Source organism: Crocodylus siamensis, chromosome 11 (genome assembly GCF_052110815.1).
Source record: "Crocodylus siamensis isolate JL-2025a chromosome 11, ASM5211081v1, whole genome shotgun sequence".
NCBI lineage: Eukaryota > Metazoa > Chordata > Crocodylia > Crocodylidae > Crocodylus > Crocodylus siamensis.
In genome coordinates, this window is record NC_143405.1 from 4,045,564 (window position 1) to 4,063,066 (window position 17,503).

At 38.0% G+C, this 17,503-nt stretch overlaps 1 protein-coding gene across 4 annotated transcripts in view; it reads right to left on the reverse strand.

The window, feature by feature from the left end:
- The window catches only part of CAMSAP1 (calmodulin regulated spectrin associated protein 1), a 59,563-nt gene that overhangs the window by 22,219 nt on the left and 19,841 nt on the right, over positions 1-17,503 (reverse strand). For all 4 annotated transcript variants that reach the window (XM_090021328.1, XM_090021327.1, XM_090021326.1 and 1 more), the window contains 4 exons: positions 5,460-5,722; positions 5,081-5,242; positions 4,519-4,599; positions 523-664 (listed from right to left, as the gene is read on the reverse strand). In XM_090021328.1, the coding sequence (XP_089877454.1) occupies positions 523-664; positions 4,519-4,599; positions 5,081-5,242; positions 5,460-5,722 (648 nt within the window). The remainder of the gene's footprint in view (positions 1-522; positions 665-4,518; positions 4,600-5,080; positions 5,243-5,459; positions 5,723-17,503) is intronic.

The following is a 17,503-nucleotide window of genomic DNA, read 5'->3' on the forward strand; positions in this document are numbered from 1 at the left end:
GAGAAGAAGTGATTAAACATATTATGAAAATAAAGCATGGTTCTCTGCTACCTTGCATTTTATGTAGTAATGTATGTCTGCGGAAAGCAAAAATGTTGAAAATATCAACTGACAGCTGTTGAACACCTACATCTTTTCCTAAAATGGAATTTGACCCCAACTTATTTTATTATTATTATACTCTAAAAAGGAAAAAAAAAAAATTCCTGGATTTACGAAACAAAATAAAGATGAATTGCTGAGATTATTAAATATACGATAAATTTAGTTACTCATCAAAATGCATTTGCGAAGCAAAGTCATGTACCAAAAGGAGGCTCTTTTTTGGAATACAAGTTACGGATTATATTAACAAGTTATTTCTTGTTAATATAGATCTATCTATATCTATGAGACCTTACGTTTATTTATCTATACATCTATATCTATCTCTATATAGATATATATCTATTATCTGACTATATGTTTCTAACTGCATTTTTTCAAAGTGAAATACTTTTTCAAAGAATCTTCCCACCATACCATCTAGCTTCATTTGTTCTGGACAATAGTAGTGTATGACAGCTAGAAGAGCTGCACCATCGCTGCCATCCTTCATGAGATCTTCAAGCATAGGGAAGTACGGTAATTGCCTGCTTGAAAGATGATCTCGACGATAACGAACCTAAATAAAGACAAGCAGTTGCATTATGCTAATAAGAATCGCTATGCTTTCATAAGTACTCAAATTCCCTATGGCGCATCTTTAAGTTGTTAATTTCAGTTAATTCTCTTTTTTCAACAAAAGTCAAATTTAACAAGCACCACTCTTCCCTTTTAAAGATTTACCCCTAACTCTTGAAAGTAATTCATGCTGCCCAAACCAAACTGTACCTGTACAACAGCTTTTTGTTGTGAAAGTAAGATCATAAGTCCTCCATTTAGAGACACAAATGCAAAATATCAAATCCAAAAGATAAACATTACACCCAAGCCACTTCACATTTGAACAGCAGACAAGAAGCTTCATTATGGTTAGGGTATCAGCCTCCTATTCGTTACCTACTCTCAAACCAAATCTTTCTTAATATGTACGCAAGCAGCTAAGTCAAACTTCACTTGAAGTTGAGACAGGACACCCCATGCAGCAGCACCAATATAAACTATAATTTTGCACAGCAGAAAAACAAATTAAGAAATTTAGGCCACTGCTTTCAGTGACAGTATTCCCAGGGACTTCATCATTCAAAAAGTTCAGGCAATGCTGAGCATTCCCGAGAATCCTACCCTAAAGACTTTAGAAAGTAGCAGGTAATTTTGAAAAAAGTCCAACAAAAAAGGGGAATAAACCATTAGGAATGGCTTGTTTTTCAAAGGAAATTAATATTAACTTGAAATAATTTAAATAAACTACATGCTAAGTTAGCAGGATGCCTCAGCAGTTCAAGAATTTGTTTTTGAGGTTTTAACTACAGCATGGAGCGACAGCACAAATGAGCACACACTATGGAGCTTAGCAGAATTAACTTTCAGAATGGGAAAATAAGACTAGAGTCATACATTTAGTGCATTAAACATCAACCAGCGTTTGAGAAGCTATTTATCTAATCCTGTAATTTGCTCTAATATGCAGCTTTATTCTACTGAAAATACATAGATAATGCATTTATTTTTAAGAACTACTTGTTTTTACGAATATGTTCTAGAGGATACTAACACAATTCGTAAGGCAGGTCAGAAAAGTTGTCTGTCTCTACTTACACACACACAAGAATGGCACAGGCTGAGAAAAATTCTGTCCAACTGAACAAAAGTCATTCAGTAACAAAGCAGAATATAAGAAATCAACCATTATATAGTTGATTTCAAATTATGCTTTCCAAATTTGCATATTTTATTTTAAACTAATGATAAGTGGCTCTGTAAGAAAAAAATATGTCTGTTTATGAAGAGGCAAACATTTGCTACACTGTAGCAAATTTGCTGTTTGAATTTGCCATCTTAAATTTTGGGGTGTATGTTTTCATTAGGTGCAGATTGAGCTTCTCCCCCAGCCTGGATCACTCCTTACACATGTAATGTAATGTGATCATACTGTACCACACGAGCATATTCCACTGGTTCCAGCATGCAGTGTGATATGGCATGCATCAGATCAGGCTTTTACAGAAAGAAATAGTAAGATACACAACAATGATTATTCAAAGTCATGAACCAAATAAAATGCGTTATCATCCACTGTGCACTGAAAATGATTGCTGCAACAAAAGAATGAGCATCTATACTAAGGTGATCTGGTTAGTTTAAAAAAGTATTTACACATTTAGTAGAATTAAGCGGTTTAAAGATGAACTTCAAAGACTTCTCTTTAAACCTAAGATTATTAAAAAGGAAAAATATTTATACTCATTTTAAATGTAGTGCCAACCGAAGTTTAAATGAAATTTAAGCCAATCATTAGCCAATCCTGAGGATTACAGCTGTGGAGTTCCTGCTTCCTTTACTGGAATGAAAAAAAAGTTGCATTCACCAAAAAGGTTTAAGACCCATTCCATTTAAATCCCTATTTTTCAATTAATTTTTCTGCTAAACACCTGTCTTTTGTGTTTAAACTTCAGACTTTCAATCTACAGTGGAAAAGGGCTTTATAAATTTAAGATGCATTCATAAATTTGGGTTACGGGGCACCAAACTGTGCAGTCTACTAAAAAGGAAGGTACTTTCTAAATGCTGAACGATGAGTGATTTTGTTCTTAGCAAGAATAAGTGCCTTTAACAAGATTGGAGAACTCTGGCTGACACCGAACAACTACAGCAACAAAAGTGAGTGAGACAGAGGGGAAAAAAAAAAAAAAATCAGACGGCAGCACGGTCCAGGTTGGTAGTAAACCAGCACAATCAGTGAAGGCCACGGCCTGGGAATCAGACCTCAGTTCTACTGCTTGCCTGTCAGTGACTTTGGGCAACTCGCTTCCACTCTCCTCCTGTTTCTCCCTCCGCTCAGAGGCTGTCTTACTGGTTTAAACTGTAGGCCTCAAAAACTTCTGTTACGTAATCAGTTTTACAGGTAAGAGCCCGAGGAATTTATCAAATGGATTACTGCAAAAATGATCTAAAATACAGCTTGAAAGATGAACAGCCTATCAAATTTAAACTTTGACCAGCTTTTAATATCACCTTAGTGTTGTAATCAATTGCCTACAGAGGACAAAAACAGCACACACAGTCTTTCCAACCACCACGAACTGCCTGTAATCCTGCCTCTTCCCATCCCTCACTCTCCATTACAAGTTCTGAAGTGCTGTTGAGTGATTATGCTGTATGTACAGTATGTAAAGTTGTGTTACGGAGACTAAACTCGATGCCCAAAAACCATAAAGCAAAAAGGCTTTCAGCGTTCTTCTCTAAGCAGCGTTTTAATGGAAGCAAACACCAAAGAAGTTCAAAAGCCATGATTTTGTGAATGACAACTGGTGTAAAAGTAGTTCACTTACAGGTACTAATTTCCAATACCATTTGGAAGGAGACTGCTCAGGAAAGCAAGGAAAGGAATGTAGGAATAGGAAAGGAACATCAGCAGAACAAGTTATAAGCAACAATACTTGAATGCACTTAAGCAATAAACACTTTCATATATCAGAGGAAGTTTAACCAAAGATTGGTTTTAAAAGGTTACAATAATATTTAAAAAACCTTAAAACTTTCAAACGTGAGCCATATAATTAACCATCCTCAACACCACACATTTATAAATGTATAACTGCTCACAAGTTCTTATAAATCATGTAGGTTATGCTGTACCTAAGGACATAAAAACCCACATTTCCTTTTTATGAAACTTAAATATTTGTGACTATTACACAGGTTGTGCGTCTTTGCGGAATTGTGCCAATTTGAAAGGTGAGCATTATGCATCTTTTTCAAAACACCTTTAAGCTGGAGCTTGCTCCTACCAGCATCAAATTAATTTATATTTGAGGAAAGTCTATTTTATGTTCTCCAGTAATGAAAGTGTCCTATATTTTTGCAACATCAGTGCATTGTGACATAAATTTGAGGGGGGTGAGGGGATAAGGGAGGGAAATGCATGCATAAATTACCATCTGAATGCTTAGAGCATGCTTATTAGAGTTGAATTAAACCCCTGGTATGTCCATTGTATCGTTAGCATATGCACAAGAAATCTGCCTGAAAGACTTCAAAATACAAGATGTACATTCTGTTCTATTAAAACTGAATTCCCACTTATACAAAGCATTCAAAGTTCGAACAAGTTATTTCACTGTAAATCATAATTTAGTGGCAAGTCAAAAGGTACTACTGGGATGAAAAGTAAGAAAGGATAATAAAGATAACACAAAACAAACTACATACAAAGAATCTCACAAGAGTGAGTTTCACTGGCTAGAATACCTCCCCCCCCCCATTCATTTTATAAAGAGTAGCACTGAATGCATGTATATCCAAAACAATAGCAGGATTTCAGTTTTAATGGAAAATATCCAAAATACAGCAGTCAGGCAGTTAATAATCTTTTACCTTTTGGTGACCTGGGCTTTCCATTAATTGCTGTTTTAATTTGAACTCTTTCTCTGTTATTTCTCTCATTTTAAGGTTAACCTAAAATGGAAAAGATTAAAATATAGCTGCATTTCAATTTTCAGAAATTTTGCAACTGAATAAGCAATCCTTATTACCCACCATTCCAGATATAGAGAAGTGTCTTACAAAGTCCTAGATTTTCTAAGAAAAATCTTGAATCTGTTTTTCACTTATAAAAGGGGTAAATCATCAAAACTGACATAAAATTTTGTACTCCAATTAAATGCTGAGTTCCCCTGACATCCCACTGGAATGTATGGACATAGTTTTACAAAAACAAAAGCTACTATTTTAAAGAAATATTCTCCAATTAGTACTTCTATAATTACACAATTCCTTCCAAAATACGTACCAACATTTATTTGAAATAGCTACGTACTTGTTGATTCCTTAGCCAGAGGGAAAGGGAGAAGGGGAGAAAGCAATGATCAAGCCTTTTTACTTGATCAACAATTACTTTTAGAAGCAACTACCTGTCCATTCTAACTGTCAAAGTTACCTTATTAATCCAGAACACCATTGCATCCTCCAGATCATAGGGTAGTTCTTTTGAGGCACTGAATGTAGAAAACCGTTTGACACTAGCAACCACCTTTTCGATGCTGATCATTTCTACAGTGTATGCCATCATCAGAGCATCAATCATTGCCATATGAGAACCCTAAAAAAGCAAACACAAAATAGTCGCAGTGTTTCACATACCTCAGACTATCAACGTTTTAAATACTCTCTCTATTCACAATACGCTTCCAAGAAAAACTGCCGAGACAAGTGACCTAGAAGTGAAAGCTCTTTACTTCATTATCTATCCCCCCGCCCCCCCCAAGCCAAAACTAGCACGGTTTTATAAAAATAGGGGTGGATTTAATTAAGCTAACCATTTTGATTGGTGCAGAGCCAAGATCAGATTCAGACACAGGTGTATCATCACTCTCCATGACGTAAATCCCTTTCCGAGACAGAGCCTGAATCACTGACTGGTGTCCCTGCAGAGAAGCCACCTGATCCCCTTTCAGGATGAGGCTACAGACACGACAGTACAGCTCGCTGGACAACAACAGCTTGATGACAGGTGGCTTAATATGTTCTTGCTCATACTGGTCTATGTAAAATGGATCCTTCAGCTCTTCTGGGATATTATCTGAAACAAAAAGAAAGGGTTTCAATGTAGTGGAGTCAGCTGTAAGCGAAAACAAACCCTCATACTTCAAAGCAACACATGAAAGATAATATTATACATTAAAATTAGCTGGATGGCATAGGTCAGGCAATGCAACCAAAAAATTAAAGCATTAAATACAAAGCGTTTTACATCCAAATGGTTTTCAGTGACACCCAACAGTGTACGTTAGGTTCAAACAGCTATCCTCCCCTCCTTCTATATATCTAATACTTAATAAAAACAATACATTTCTAGCTGTCTTTCAAACGGAGGTCAACACAGTGCTTCTGTGATGAAAGAAGCTCTCTGAAAATGTTACATAGATAGTGATTAGTACTGAAATGTTTACCCTTAAAAAGCTAAATAAAAAGCAACTGCAACCCATCTATTCAGAACATGTAGACTATGGGGGGCCGCATACAGCAGGTGCACAGAACACACTGCTTCAGTGTAAGATGATCAGTTAATTCAAGCAGCATCCACAAACAGATGCTTAGAATGAAATGTTTCCACTTTAAATTGTGTTAGAGCATGCTCCATTGTTTAGACCATTTGGCTGCACATTCACACATGAAAAAAAGAGAATCAAAACATTTATGCCTGGGTGTAAGTGTTACGAAGGGAAAAAGATGTCAAGTTGAAACAGGAACAGTTATCAAGAAAATGTGACATCTCTGAAAAAAACCTTTAGCTACTTTTAATGTTGTTCATAAAATTGATTTGTCTCCATTTGGTACCGTATTTGCCTTGACTGTCTGGATAACGAAGACAGCTACTGCTCTTTCAGCATTTATATAAAAATATATGAAGAAACAGTATTCAATCTGGATTTCTAATAAATGATCCAATCAGCATGAAGCAACATGTCAGTTCTACATTTTATATTTTAGGGTCTTCAAAAATGTAAACATGGCATCCCAAGCATAACCACTTTCCCACTTCTCAAATCACAAATGTGGAAGATTTTGGCTTTGTCAGATCCACGGTTTTTTTCTCTCCTAAAACGGTCCACCTTTGCTACATACACGGAGAGACAAAGCGCCACTGACCAATATTCTGTCCATTTTGTCGATACAGGTCTACATTGTAGTACAGTATGCTTAAAATCATCGCTGCTATCTCAAGTCCTACTTATATCAAAACTTCTGCTACCAATGGTGACTTCGAGTGGTCATAAAATAGCTGAAAACAAGATAACAGTTCTAATTTATACACAACCTCTGTGCCGTTACTGCGGTAATATAAAACCAATAATTTACATCATTACGTATTTCATTTTAGAGCATTTTACCTATAAATCTAATTACCAGATAGATGCTAATAGTTTTCCACAACCTGGCAGTAACAGTGATAGTCTCTGGCCCCTGTGTTGGTATCCAACTCAATACTTCTTGTAAAGTCCAGCATTTCATGATTTTTAAATGCAGATTTTATTTCCAGGTTATTTTACTTCCTCTAAAGACTTTCCCCATGTTCATTTTAACAATGCATTTTAAATACACCCACAAACACACTCTATTCATTGATAAAATTATTGTAATTTGTTACATGATTTTATTCATTCAGCTTTTCAATGTCTTTTAAACAACTAAATTGGCAAAAAAAGTCCTAACAGTAGCATGTATTCCTTTATAATAAGTTATAAGCTATTCTGAGACAATTTGTTCAGCGCGAATAACATACAACATTAAAAAAAAAAACAACCATTGAAGTATTTGTGCTATAAGCATACAACAGTTCAAACATAACTGCATTTCATACCCACTCCTGAAATAAAAATGTGGTAAACCAGTTCTTCTCAAACTGGTCCAGAGACCAAGTGGTCTCCAGAGAATTAAGCTCAAATAGTGTCAGCTCTTCTTGTTGCTAATACTGCCCTGATATTAGTTTAATAATTTCCATGGTTTCCACAGGGACATTTCATGAAGAAAGGAAATAGTTAGCCTGTGCCATCAAGAATGGGTGGGAGGGAAACACCATGAAACTAAATTGTGAATTCATGATGTAAAAGAGTCCTTGCACTAACACACTGGCAGGTGATTTAATAGCATGACTCATGAAAAAGTGGAAAGTATAAATTTCCTTATCAGAGTTCTACTACAGATGGGTATTTAAGAAGTCAAAGACTAGATAATTCCCACGGTAAAAAGATTCCCATCCAGTTGCATTGCAGTGTTACTACAAGTCCTTTTGTTCCCCTTCCTCTTCCCAAATACTTCGATACGCATTTTTTCAGTGAGTACTCAAAGACAGCCAACTATATAGTAATATGTTTTTGATTCAAGCATCCATCTAACATTCACCCTTTAGTTCACAGTGGGCGCGTCTACGTGAGATGCCTTAATGCAGAGGACTGTTCTATTGAGCATTAGCGGGTCAGGGCAAAAACCATGCTAATGCATAGAAGAATCAGAATACACGCATTATCACAAAAAAAAGTATTCACCTTTGCTACTGCGCATTAGCACAGCTATTGTGCCTTTATCTAGTACCTCACATTAGAGGTACTAAGTTTAATGAGCAGTAGCAAAGGCACATTAAAGAATGTGTAGATGCACCCAGTAGAAATGATTTTTATAATTCTATCAGAATTATGACCATTATTTCCCCTTATGTGAGGCTTAATATTCTGCTACATGGACCACACAAAGAGAGCAGAAGTGAAGGGACAGAGATAATGAAACCCCATCTGCACTATGAAAAATAATCTCTCTCAATATGCTTGCAGGTTAAACGCTTTATGAGAAGTTAATGGATGTAATCATTTAAATTATATTCAGCCCTGTCAATACTGATCAGGCTTCTGTTTTAATGCAACTAAGTTGTAAGTCAATTTAACAATGATTAACAGCTTCTGGAAAAAATCTTGCTGTATTTCCTACTTCTGGGGAAGGAAGAAAACACCAAAACCTACAACAGGTTACATGATTTAACCACTGTGATGCATTACAAACATCAATCCCTTTAACATTTACTAAAATGATTCATGGATGCGAACAACATGATTTAATTCACCCAGTTCCTCCTGAGTTTAGTTCCTTTTCCAGTGCCTGCAACCATTTAAAGAATCAGCTAAAAGAAAATCTAAAAATACTATTTTATTTCTATTGCAACAGCACCTGCAGACCTCATCTAGGCTGGGGTCCTTGTTGTGTCAAACAGCGCCTCAAATGATTCAAGAGCAAAAATTCAGTTCAGCTGCTGACGGTGCATATGCGTATGCATCAGGTGTCATCATTTTCATATGCAGCCCATCAGAAAAAGGTTCTACATTTTTAATTTTCAACATGGCAAGAGAAGAGATGAAGGTCACCAAGACTAAAATGCAACTAAATCCACAAAGAATGATAAAGCGCTCCAGATTAAGTATAGTAACTGAAACTACTTTTTATTTCTCTTTCAAATTCACCAGCTTTCAATTTCAGTCAGCATCACCACCTGAATGACGAGTTTACAGCTTCGGAAATTTAGGAGGCACCAAATGCGATTTTAAAAGCAAATATGAGAACAGACTGGACACTTCTGTTTCTAAATCTATATTTATCCAACTCCAGTAAAGAGTATGAACATGACCCACATCTAAGTCCAACCACAAGAGCTACTGCCTGACAAAAAGGCACTGTTCAGCACTGTTCTGCCACTCCCTCGGGACTTTCATTTGGTGTCCAGTATTCAACAGCAAAGGAAGCCAAACAAACTGAACAGAGGAAGAAGCAAAAACAGAGAAGTCATCAAAAATCCTGACAAATATTATGGTGGTGACACAACAACTGCATGTACATATACAGAAGCATTAAAATTACTAGAGCAGCGGTTCCCAAACTCTGACAGATTCCGCATCACAACAATACAACCTTAAGTACCACCAGCAAATTTTTCAGTTCAGCCTTCAGTACCACCAGCAAATTTTTGTCATATAAAGTAATTATAATAAATCTGTTAATGCACACCACTGACAGGTCGTCTGCGTACCACCAGTGGTACCTATACCACAGATTGGGAACTGCTGTACTAGAGAAAAAGAAAAGCATGGTCTCCAACCCAAGGAGTTCACAAATCTACCAAGATTAGCTAGACGAGGGCTGTCCAGCTGGTGGCTTGCAGGGTGCATACAGCCTGTAAAGGGCTAACATGAAGCCCCTGGGCTCCTGCCCAGCTGCCACTTCCTTTAGCACTTCTGATGCAGTGGCAACTGGGGATCTCTCAGCTTCCCCTCCCTCTACAGCTTCTACCACCTGCCCTCACTCCTGTGGGCAGGGCAGCATAGTGGAGGGGGCTGGGATGCCTGTACTGTGCTGGACTACCCATGTTGCGTGCATGGCAGGATGGATCTGGGGTGCCCAGGCTGTACACAGAGGCAGGAGGGAGCCATCTCGGTGGCACGTGCAGCAAGGAAGCTGGTGTGCCCATGCTGCACACAGTGGGGGAAGCCAGGCTGCCTGCACTGAGTTAGCAGGTGTCATATAACAACTACTGTAGTTATTTATTCTGACTTCCACAGGCCACGGGACTTCCTTGCACTAATTCCTGATTGAAGAAATCATGCTATAGTTCAAACAAGATTGGATGTTATTCTAAATATTCAATGATGGAGAATCCTTGCTAAATGGTTCCAATGCTGGATTACATTCACCATAAAAAAAATGTCCACCAGATTTCTAATTTAAGTTTCCAGCTATTAGATCTTAAAATGTCTTTGTCTTCTAGATTACCTGGCCATCTATGATCAAAAGTTCAGTCCTGATGTGGCAGTTTGCAGACTTGTCACCCCTTGTAATGGAGGGCAACAGTGTACTGAGGACTTGGGGGAAAAAAAAGGCTGATTATCATACAAGTTTGGGACAACGCCTGCTAGCTGGGATGAAAAGCATCTACCCGAGCACAGCCTCTACCATACAGGTGTGGCTCCCTGCAAGTTCCAACAACTTATCATAAAAGAGTCATGTACTCTATTTGATTGTAACAATGTCAATTTTATATTTGAAGAATACAAGGTACATTCTTTAACTTTGGGGTCTGCATTTCTTCCCTACCTATATATGAATCAGCTTTTCTTTTCAATCAAATTATGATGGTGCATCTTTGCTAGGATGACTGTCAGATTCTCTTGCTGCTTTTCCTTCCCCATTCCTCTCCCCTTATGTTACTTTGGACTCCTTTCCTTTATATTGCCTTCTCTCCTCCCTACATCATCTTCTTTCTCTCTCCTTTCAGAACACACACACTCAGTATCCACTGCTTCTCTTCTATGATAACCATCTCTCACATTCCCCATCACATATTCTCCCCCGCCCACTACTTCAGAGAATCTTGATGAAATAAAAAGCAGAACTCGATGCTCCCTTTAAAATACCTTCTTGCGGCCCGGATGCTTGCCTCTTTGGCCCTTTAAAAAAATGCTTTAAAAAACCCTCAAAAAGCACAGCAGCAATATCTGAGCCACTCAGCCCTCTACTTCCTCCCTCTCCTCAAGAAACAGGTTGGTTGCTTTTTGTCACCCCAATGTCAGTACACTGCAAAGCAAACTTCTCATTGCCTTGGGTAAAGTATGACTACAAGCCCTAAGTATTATGCATTAGCCAAGTTATGTAAAACAGGCTTTTACACAAAGAAGTATTTAGCAAGATTATCTTATATAAGGTCTGCTTGAGAAGCTGGACAGTACAGAAAAGCCTATTCTGAAATGAATACTACCTTCAGTTAAGAGACAAAGAATAGTGAAATAGTTTCAAAATTGCATGCAACCAAAAATCATGAATGGGTTTGGACTGTCTAGTCAGAATTAACCTCTCGGAAAAGGCAGTTTGGGGAGTTACACGAAGTTCACATGCTGACAGTAATTAACAGCTGCAAGTAAAGTTTGTGAATCCTCAAGAACATTAAAATTAGGATTCAGTTCTGCAACTTGTCCAGTGGGGAAACTCCCACTGACTTCACCAGGAATGAACCCACAGGACTCAACAGCAATGTGTCTTAGTCAGCTACATCCCCCCCCCACCCCCCGTGTCTACACTCACTATGCATCTCTCCATAATGCCACTCTAAGATTTTTAGTCTGATATTTAGGAAAAAAGTTAAAAGCTAACAGACAGCCTGCCCCAATCTAAAGTGGGCAGCAGGGTAAGCAGTTGATACAAAAATATTGCTGTATGTTAGTCTAAACAATTAGCACATGGGTAAAGGTAGGAAAAATTCAATATGCAGGTCAACACTAGAAATCATGGTATATTTATTGCTCTTCTCTAATCTTTCCAGATTCGTTCTACAAATATGTTTGTCCAAATTGGTTTTCTTGAGGCTTATTTTTTTTAAATGTAATAGGTATCAATAACTCAGAAGAAAGGTGGGGAAATATCCTATTAATAAGGCCAGGAATTACAATGCTGAAACATTATGAACTATCACAGTTTTAAGAAATAAACAGGAGCATACCACACTAAGCGCCATTAATTCCAAAGAGACTTGAGGGCGCTCCCATTGAAGTCAGTGGGATTTTTAGGGCTAATTTCAGTAGGAAGCAGACAGAAGACACAACGACGCTCTTAAGTTTTCTACCATTTTACAGGATTTGTTTGGCAACTGCGATTGTTAAGACCGCATTATGACTGCTACAGTGACATTTGTAACACAGAGTTCTCCAGTTCGGCTCAAACCAAAAAAAAAACCTCAGTTCTGCACTGCCTATTTCTGAGGACTGAAAATTGTCATAACTCTGAATGCTCGATATTTGTAACACTATGAAGTAGTGTTTACTGTAGACTGACTTCATACTGTTCTTATAAGTTTTATTCAACTATCTCCATATGAGGGGGGACCTGTAACAGCTAAGGTGATTCAAAAAGACAGAAGAGAGGAAAGGAGTAGGACAAAAAATGTGATTCAGAAAGGATTCTATAAAGTTTACAGATATAAGTTTAGGAAGGCTTGCATACTTTCCTTGCTTCACTACTGCATGTAATGTATTAGGTCCAAACCTTGTGGCAACAAAAGCCTTACTGAAACACAAAACTATCACAGAATTTAGGCTGCTCCTTAGACTTGCTGGCTACCTCATCCAGAAAATATCACTTTTAGGGTAGAAGCCATGCTGAGAGATAGTCTATCAAATCTTTCACATCTCTATTGCCAATTAATTTCATACAGACTACGCAGACCAATACAGCCAGAGTACTTTGTCTCTCACCCCATCCCCTCAAAATATTTAGATTTGAAAGTCTTTGTGCCCTCCAAAAGGTGGGTCAAGGCTAACAGGCAGAATTGATCAACTAATCAATGTAGTTAGCCAGCTGGTACAGTGATAAGTGACACACAGATGAAGAATTCTAGAATTTAAGACACTTTCTAAACCATTCCTCTGCCCATCAGCAGCAATTTTCATATGTCATACACATTTACCAAAACTCCCCACTGCAATGCTCTTCCTGAAAAAGGCTGCTTCAGTGCTTGTTAACATTATCTCTAAACACAGTATTCAAGCACAGCACGAGCACCTACACAGTTTGGTTCACCCTTTCCAAGTATGCCTTTACACACATGATCTTTTTTAATGCTGAAAGCTATTTGGACTTCTCTGAAAAGCATAAACATTAAATCCAAGCTACAGCTATAAAACTCTAAGCTACAGCTATAAAAATTCTTGCCTGAACTCATGCTCATAACAAACCTGTATCAATGCAAAACTAAAATCAATATTTAGTAGTCTTTTGTTTAAAAGAAAGTCTATATGCTATCACAGTAAGTCCACAAGGAAACTATCACTTCTCAAGAAGGAAGTATAAGATCTTGCAGAAAATCTTTTGGTTTGAATGCTAAAGCTATTCAGTAAATCCTCCAAATATTTTGGTGATGAAGTTTCTTCAGCATTAGCTTCACAACTACTGTTTGTAGTTAAGTAGAGGTGTTCAGAAAACTTTTATCTTCAAAATTTTCCACAATATTTCCTTCAAAAGGTTTGCAGAGTGGTTACGTGCAATCTCAGCAAGTAAATCTGAGGACAGCTAAGGAATCTCAGCGTTATCTGGCATGCTCTACATTTTCTGTCATAGGCACTATTTTGTCTAACAATGCACTACGCTACATTAAAACTAAGGGGTGACTGGATCTCCTTCACACAATGATTTCATGCAAATCTCATAAAATGCTCCCTGCCTGCAAAACTGTATTGACCAACTGCTAAACAATCCCCAATCCTACCTACAAGGAAAATGTCCCTGTCCTTGGTATTTCCTATGCTTGTGCCAGATAAATGGAGAGATAAAATGAGATAATGCTCTATTTTAACATTCAAGTCTGAGCAGCACAGAATCTTAAGTGCTCTTGTTTCAATGTCTATCAGTGATCCCTCACCTATTTTCATACAAGAGGAAACACTTCAAATTACATTGGTATAATTCCTGATGAGAAAAGTAGTTTATTCCAGTCCCTTACTTGTTAGGCAATGCTGTTTTCTCCAAAACTGAGCATTACTAAAGTGCAAATAAATTTTAATATGACTTAAGCTACTCAAGTACTTTTAAAAAAACTTTGAATTCAACAGCAGTCTGATATTAAAATCTTCCAAGACTCTTCCCTCCACCCAGCTGGAGATAAAAAAAAAAAAAAAAAAGTATTTCTTTACCATTTCACATACAAAAAAATCAGTGCCAGGGTGGTTACCTGGATACCAGCTAAAAATGCAGCAGTTTGAACCGTCTGACTTGTTATCTGAAGTACAGAAGTAGATGCCAGCAAAATGTTGTTTGAGCTGTGGCAGCATAAAAAAACCCGACTGTGCAGAAACAAAAAATCAGAGCAAAACTCTATCTGAACTAACATTCTTAATTAATTCGTTTGCAGAGAATCATTCAAGTAGATGCTGTATTTATATGCTTTCAGGTATGTTAAAATGTGACAGAAAATGAATTATATACCCTCTAATTAAGGCTTTGTCCACCTAATGGTCTGAAACCATTTCAGCTTGGCTTCCAGACCAACTAGAGATGTTCTAATTCTAATAATCACGTTACAGATACTTGCTTTTTGTATCCTATATTAGCGTATGAGAGGAAAAAACCGCCTGTAGTCAGGGGGCAACAATTGTTACCAATTGTTTCAAGTGAGGTGGATAGGACAATCATCTAATCCTATTGTCAAACCAAAATACAAATTAAAAATTGCAGCATTTGTTGCTCAAACTAAAAACCTGAACTCCACAAGTGTTGGCAGACGTAGAATAAATAAAATAATTATCATGGAATTCCTCTCTCCCAAAGGAAGAAAAGAGAACACATCTGAAATCTAATGATCTAGTGGATGTGGCATGGGCTGCGAAGCAGAAAGTTCATTCCATTGACTAGTAGCAACACTTTCCTCTATGTAACAATTAATATGTTTTACATAGGTATCACAACTGCCCTACAGACAGGAAAACAAAGGCTTGCGAGTGACCCTCACCAAGACACAGAACAGCAGGCAACTTTCAAAACCAAGTTAAGAATCCAGATCTAACTCCCAGCTTTAGGCACAATCCACTCAACTGTAATATGTGCAGCCAAGTCCCTTAATTGCTCTGCTCCCCCACCTGACAGAGGCGACAGTATTTGCTTTAGCCCAGGTACTGAAAGACATGCTTGTTCAGGGCAAGTGTAAACTTTCACAGATGAGACCCTTTTTACTTTTCTGCATTCTTAACTTCTGCTTAAAGAATTAAGAATCTGAATCTCAACGGCAATTAAAACAATTTTCCAAAATGTAAACTGGTGGGGTATTTTCTTCCTAAATCTGCAGAAAGCTGAAACGTCTCTGTGACTGCTCACTGCTTCTCCAAGAGGCAAGAGAATGAAAACTGACCAGTTTTGTCAGTTTTACTGTCATTCAGAGCCCTAAAGGGAAAACCGAGAGATCAGATCCATTTTTTCCTACTATTGGGCAAAGCAACAGCTGTGACTTTTCCATATGTGGTCCTCTTATTATTACTATTTGGAAACACAGCTCATTCTACTACCCTGGAACAGCAGTACTCTTGTCAGTCATCTGTCAGCTTCCACTAAAACCTCTAACTGCTCATAAAGGTTTCAGGTAAGATTTTCAGAAGGGCCTAAATAACTAAGAAACTTGAATCCCACTAAGAGTCGACAAAATATGTTCTCCTAGGCTCTGAAAGCATGATTTTCAAAATGCTTCTCACCAGAACCCTTTCCTGCTTAAATTGCATGGTTTATTGATTAAAAAGGGACTCAAACCAAATAAACTCCATCCCAGATTCAGTGCATTATGCCTAGACAAGATTTCCTTTAGGGTTGCCGAAAGAAGACTTCTCATTGTTCATTCTTGTCAACAGTGTACTCCATTCAAGTGCAAGGCCCTGGGCCTGAAAAATCTATTCACTTACCCAAACTCAAGGTAGACAACACTCAATAACTACAAAAACAGCCTGTACTAAGCTTTCCACACCTCATTAAAGTTTCTTAGCTTGTTTCTCAGAGACCCAAAAGCCTCTAAAAGCACCCTGGGCACTAACAGGGCAAAGGCTGCTATAGAGCAGAGGTTCCCAACCTGTGAGCCATGGCCTAAGTACTGGGCTGCAAAGGGTCGGCTGCCAGATGGGAAGTCTGGGAGGGACTGGCATATTGCAGACCAGCAGCTAAACCTTTTTTATACCCTTTTTTATACTGGGTATAAAAAAGGGTTGGCTGCTGGTCCGCAGTATGCTGATTACTTCTGTCCGGTCTGCAGTATGCTGGTCTGCAGTTTGCCAGTCGGGATCTAAAAAGGTTGGAAACCACTGCTCTAAAGGCCTTGAAACTGAAGGCTCCTTGTCAGTTTTACCAAACAGGTACCTGCAATGGTAGAACAAGTTACCAAACAGAAAGTGAGCTCAGGGAGTTCTTATGAACTCAAGCACTTTAGGCACTTAAATGATATGCAAATGACCAGCTGGGTTTGGTTTTTTTACAGTACAAGTAACAGACATAAAATGGGAACCAGCTTTGTACTATAAAGTTAAAAAACACAGGTGTCCAATGACTAAGTCCATAGGAAGAGTACACAGTAGTTTATCTGAAGCACCATGCCCACTCCCTGACTTCTTGCAGAGGGAAGGAAAAATGGGTAAACATTTCCCTCCACCGTACCATTCCATGCTCTATTGCCAAATTTCTGCTGGGCAGTTATTACAGGATCCAGCTGAGGATATGTACTGTCAGAGAGCAGAGCTAGCAAGGCAGCAACCATACACACAAGTCAAACTCCTATCTCTACAGAAAGGAAGGTTTCCTCCTTATCCATCATTTCAGATGCAGGGTATTGGTGGAAGGGAATTTGGCTGCCCAAACTCTCCCCTCCAGGACAGTGGACAGAGCTAAGTAAACTCAAGGAGAAGTGCATCTTTAAGTCATCCATCCCTTTTCCCAGGAAGGATTTCAATGCCTAAGCAAATTATTTGTCATGGCCCAACTTCTTTCATGAAATGAAAATAAACCACTATTTTTGGTAAACACAGAAAGCTTAGCTAAATGAGAAACAATTTAAGCACATACCATACAATACCTCAGGATTTAACCAGAATTAACATGGGCACAATCACTACTGGAGTCCTAGTTAAGTTCTTAGTCCTCCCCTATTCCTAGTCCTATTGTACCCAATCATCAGTAACAATGAGAGACACTGGGAATATAACGCTCCTGCTGGCATTTAATTCTGTTATTTACATGTGAGCCAAGCCATCCAAAACAACACAGTGCAAAGACTGCCTGCTACAACAGGAGACTTCACTACACAACA